Source organism: Labeo rohita, chromosome 6 (genome assembly GCF_022985175.1).
Source record: "Labeo rohita strain BAU-BD-2019 chromosome 6, IGBB_LRoh.1.0, whole genome shotgun sequence".
Lineage (NCBI taxonomy): Eukaryota > Metazoa > Chordata > Actinopteri > Cypriniformes > Cyprinidae > Labeo > Labeo rohita.
Genome location: NC_066874.1, coordinates 6,379,542 through 6,385,181, shown reverse-complemented (window position 1 = coordinate 6,385,181; position 5,640 = coordinate 6,379,542). Strand labels below are relative to the sequence as shown.

At 36.5% G+C, this 5,640-nt stretch overlaps 1 protein-coding gene across 1 annotated transcript; it reads right to left on the bottom strand.

Annotated features, from left to right (window-relative positions):
- Nucleotides 1-1,925: 1,925 nt before the first annotated feature.
- On the bottom strand, nt 1,926-4,923 carry nfil3-3 (nuclear factor, interleukin 3 regulated, member 3). Its single transcript, XM_051112673.1, has 2 exons — nt 4,624-4,923; nt 1,926-3,409 (listed from the first exon to the last, which is right to left on the bottom strand). The coding sequence occupies exon 2, from the start codon at nt 3,315-3,317 to the stop codon at nt 2,313-2,315; it is 1,005 nt and encodes a 334-aa protein (XP_050968630.1). The 5' UTR covers nt 3,318-3,409; nt 4,624-4,923; the 3' UTR covers nt 1,926-2,312.
- Between the last annotated feature and the right edge of the window lie 717 nt (nt 4,924-5,640).

Sequence of the window (5,640 nt, the reverse complement as noted above, 5' to 3'; positions counted from 1 at the left end):
ATGCGCCTCCCGATCTATATATATCCGTCTATGTTTGCGCGAATCATTCGTGATCTAGCGTCACTTACAGCAGAAGTGAGTATAAGCGTTTTTCATGAATCTTTGTGATCGCCTTTCCTTATAATGTGGTAGTTGGGAAGTTTAGCGGCTAAACGCGGCTAAATGTGGCTAATGTAAACAAACTCCTCATTCCACAGAGAAAAGAGAGGGGCGGGCCGAGCAGAGCTCATTTGCATTTAAAGGAACAACCCCTCAGAATGAGATGATTTTTGCAGAGCTCATTTTGACAAGGTAAAAAGGGTGTTGTTTTACAAAACCATTCAGAATTTTTAATCAAAGTATATTAGAGACTTTTCATCAAGACCCTAAAGAATCTTATCAACTTGTGGAAAATGGGCATCTGATGACCCCTTTAAATTGTACAAATTACAATTTCAAGAGGTCTTAAATTTGGGGAGAGAAAGAACAGAATTGCAGTTATGGCTCAATGTGACGATTAAACTTCAAAAAGCTATGAGTTCGTTGAATATGAGCTGAATATGAAAATCATTATATTCCTGCTGTTTCTAAAGCGCCACCTGCTGGCAGGGAATGAATATGCAATTTCAATAAGCCTGTTTTCGTTCAGACCAATGCAAAAATGAACCAATGTTTTTATGCTGCAAACACGTAGAACTGTAAATGTGAACTGGCGGATTGATAAAAAGATAATGGATTATAAAAATCTAAACAGTAAAATGTATTTATATGTTATTTAAAGGAGAAATCCGCTTCCAGAACAACAATTTACAAATAATTTTCTCACCCCCTTGTCATCCAAGATGTTCATGTCTTTCTGTCTTCAGTCGTAAAGAAATTATGGTTTTTGAGGAAAGCATTTCAGGATTTTTCTCCATATAATGGACTTCATTGGTGCCCCGATTTTAAACTTCCAAAATGAAGTTTAAATGCAGCTTCAAAGGGCTCTAAACGATCCCAGCTGAGGAAGAAGGGTCTTATCTAGTGAAACAATCGTCATTTTTTTCGGAAAATAAAAATTTGTATACTTTTTAAGCACAAAAGCTTGTGTAGCACTAGCTCTGGGATGCACGTCCACTATGCTACGTACTATTGAATCACGTCGAAAGGTCACGCGGAACGTAGGCAGAACTAAAGACCCAGTGTTTACAAAGTGAACGCGCAAAGATTAAAGAAGTGCAAGTAGGTCAAAAAGTCTTTAAAAAGTCTTAAATTTAAGCTAAAAATCCTGCAGAAACCCAAAAATATCTTAATTTGTGTTCCGAAAATGAACAAAGGTCTTATAGGTTTGGAATGACATAAGGGTGGGTAATTAATGACAGAATTTTAATTTTTGGGTGAACTGTCCCTTTAATTTCTTTAAATCTTACAGATTTTTGATACTGTATTTTTGGTACTGCAGGTACACTAACAGTATTTTGTGTGTGTGTTTATATTAGCTTCAGGCAGCCTAAATAATAAAAACACATTGATTATGATATATATGATATATTTTTGTTCTTAATTTTGAAATGACCATCTTAGAGATTCTGGATATTTTATTTCTGAACAGAACTATATACAGTGCTTTAAAATGTTCAGTTCATTCTCTGTTGAGTTTTATAGATGATAAAAATGGAAGCAGATGTAGCCTTGGTTGTAAAGAACGTGGGTTTGTATAGAAATCAAATATCATCATAAAAATCCTCTCGTATGTCATTGTGGACTTTTGTATGTTATTCTACTGCTTTCACCAGAGGCTTTTTATCTCACATCTTTTAATAACAGGCCTGAGATATAACATTTCACTTTCATTCCTTCTGGGTAAAAAACAAAGAAAGTCCACACTTATTTATGAAATGAGAGCACATATTTGTGCCAGATGTGTAAAATTAATGTGAAAAAAGAAAAATACTTTGAACCCCAAGTGGATTTAAACAAACTGGCAAAACCAAAACAGAGATTTAATGAAACATAACAGGCACTGAACAGAAAAGGTACACAAAAAAGGTTTAGATTTAATTACCATTTGCAAAGTCTCAATATGACCGATGCCACTTAGCTTAAACAAAGCACCATACAACAGTAGACACAGAAGACAGCAGAGCTTTTCACAATATTTTTCATTTCATTCAGCATGTAATGAAACAGTAGCGGAGCAGACGGCCATATGAAACTTTAACATAAATTAAAAATCACTTAGATTGCCAGCTGTTCCAGAGAGCAACCAGCTGGCTTCTTATATTTGTCTGTTGTAATCAGAAAAATGGGCCTCTTTCTTTGGATAGGTCAGAAGACAGGTGGGACAGATTATTTCAGTTCACTTTGGAGAGCTGATGCTGAGACAACAGTTTTTTGAGCTGGGCCACTTCTTCAGTCAAAGCGCTGATCTGGAATCTAATAGCGCTGTGATTTTCTGTATGCCTGTGAATTGAAGAGTTATTCTCATTTGCCGTTGAATAAACTGATGATGTTTGTGGCCTCCATAAGCCCTCTGTGGACTGAGACTGTGATGTGTTCTCCACTGGATGAAGGACCTTCAAATCAGCACCTTCAATTCCACATGGCGTTTTAAAACGCAGTTTATGAGGAAGACCTTTCATGTTGTTCGCTTGCCATCCTAATGAATCTGTCTCAACTGCTGTGGTACCACTTGGCTGTTCGCCAGGGGATTTTTGAATATGTTCACCTCCAGCATCATCTGAAAGCTCTGGGCTCCCAATGCTTAAACCTCCAGGCATGAAGAACCCATAGTTTTTACCATTTGGACCGCTATGATCTGAGATCAACAACGGATGATTAAAAGTAGATTGTGGGTTTGTATTAGAGCAGTTGTAGCGTATTGCTGGAAGTGTTTGGTTATGTGTACCAAAGGAACAGATCTGTGATTCTGTAGGATCTTTGATCAAACCGAATTTGAACTTAAGAGCCAGTAGCTCAGCTTTCAGACGTGCATTGTCTTCAAGAAGAGCCAGAACTTTGTTTTCCACCACCTTGTCGTTGATGCGCCGTTTCTCACGCGAACGCCTAGCAGCTTCGTTGTTCTTTTTGCGCTTGTCCCAATAACCATCGTCTTTTTTCTCGGCAGGTATACACTCACGTTTGCGACGCAGAGTGATGCAGCTGTCAGTCTCAGAGCTTTCTTGGTCTTTCAAACTTCGGGGATGGATAAGAAAAGAGCGGGCCAGCATGCTGCTGGACGTTAATATGGACACTGTTTCTTCTGTGAAGGATAAAGCTCTGTCCTGACTGACTGGGTCAGGTGTTTCTTTAGGATACATCACTCTCTGTTCTGCCAGCGTGATGCTTTGGTCCTTCATGCTTTGAGTCAGTGTGTGAAATAACAAGACACACTCACAGTAATGTTGGCACTCAAACTCGTTGCTGCCGTCCTGAAGACTGTTGGCTCCCTCTAGTGGATGAGTGTGGAAATAAAATTGAAGAGTTTATGTAGGTTCACATATTACATAACAGCGAAGCAATATGGCTGCTATAGAAATAAAGGAATGCTGTATAATACGTGTGAAGCTAAATTATACAGACAATAACGTTTTAACATTTTATACATAAATCCATGGTAATTCATTATGCAGATTTTAAGTTCTAACTAATTAAATTTGACCCTGGACCACAAAGCCAGTTGTTAGTAGCACGTGTGCATTTGTAGCAATAGCCAACAATACATTGCATGGGTCAAAATGATCGATTTTTCATTTATGCCAAAAATTATTAGGATATTGAGTAAAGATTATGTTCCATGAAGATATTTTGTAAATTACCTACTGTAAATACATCAAAACTTAATTTTTGATTAGTAATATGCATTGCTAAAAACTTCATTTGGACAACTTTAAAGGCAATTTTCTCAATATTTTGAGTTTTTTTGCACCCTCAGATTCAAGATTTTCAAATGGTTGTATCTTGGCCTATTGACCTATCCTAGCAAACCTCTAATACATCAATGGAAGGCTTATTTTTTCAGCTTTCAGATGATGTATAAATCTCAATTTCAAAAGTTTACCCTGGTTTTGTTGTCCATGGTCTCAAATAATAGTTTCTGAAAGTTGTGGTTTAAATATCACTTTTAAATTTAATAATTAAATAGAAAGAAAACTTTAATATAGGCCAATCTAAAATAATTCAAATTACAGTTGCATCATAAAATAATAGGCTACTTAAAAAAAAATCTTGATGGCATGACTCAAATTTAAAACAAACATGTTTCAAAGAATTTTATATAATTTATATATATATATATATATATATATATATATATATATGTATATGTATGTGTGTGTATATGTGTGTGTATATGTGTGTGTGTGTGTGTGTGTGTGTGTGTGTATGTGTGTGTATATAATGTGTATGTGTGTGTATGTATATGTGTGCGTGTGTATGTCAGACATTTTGCGTCTCTCCATTGCAATTAGGCTACATTAACAGTAAGCTAATTTTTATTTTTGCACACGTACACGCTGTTGCTGAACGTGTCCTGGTCTTTAAAGCGTGCTTACTAAAGAATGTTTGCTTTCCGTGATTATTTCAAAGTCTGATGTTTTTTGCAAGTAGCTGCTACGTGCAGATATACCGTCGTTCACGGTCAATGAATTTATTAGATCTGCTTACCTTCTAGTAAAACGCTTAATGGTTCACTTTCAAATCACCCGCTGCAGCTGCATGCCTGGAGAAAGTTATGCGGCGATGTATTGTAATAATTACTGAATTATACACCGCATTGCTGGCGTGCTGCTCCTCCTCCTTGTAGCGAGCTCAGGAAGGGGTCTGTGGTCATGTGTAGACCGCTGCACATATCTCTCTTCCTCTGAAGGGTTCAGCTCGGGTCGCGAGGTCAGCTGGTATCAGTTCTGCGTCAGACAGCCGTGCGCTTAAGATGCACAACAGCGCTGGATTACACACAAACACGCACTAGATGCAATAAATATCTTCGTTTCGAAAAATCGTACCACAGTAGTAAGGGCAGCAATATACAGTTGTTCAAATGGCGGCAGTGTTTTCATTACAGTAGTGTTGAATTATTTTGTGCAGTTGCTTGTGAATGCACTGTATTGCTGTTGTAGTTAATTATGACATAATATGTAATAGTCTTACGCAATAAATATTTATGGTCATGCTGATATACTTGGCTATAACAGAAGCAATTTAACTCGTAGACCAGAAAAGATTATGCTGGATTTAATACAGATTGTTTTGCGTGTTTTTTTTTTTTTTTTTTTGTTTTTTTTTTTTCTTTTTAAAAGAAAAGGAGGGTCAAGTTACAGTTCTTGTTTTGGTTAATGCACTATAACAGTACAGGTTAACTTGTACTGACCCTTGAAGATTCTTTTAACTAAAAGCTTGTAGCTGATCTTAAATTCTGAATCGGTCGAGCCTGCAGTCACAGATCTGTTTTACAGGGCGTGTTTGTAGTTTTGGTTTTCTGCAAAATGTTAAATATATGTGACCCTGGACCACAAAAACAGTCATAAGGGTAAATTTTTTGAAATTGAGATTTATACATCATCTGAAAGCTGAATAAATAAGCTTTCCATTGATGTATGGCATTAGGATAGGACAATATTTGGCCAAGATTTTACAATCTGGAATCTGAGGGTGCAAAAAAAAAAAAAAAAAAATTTAAATATT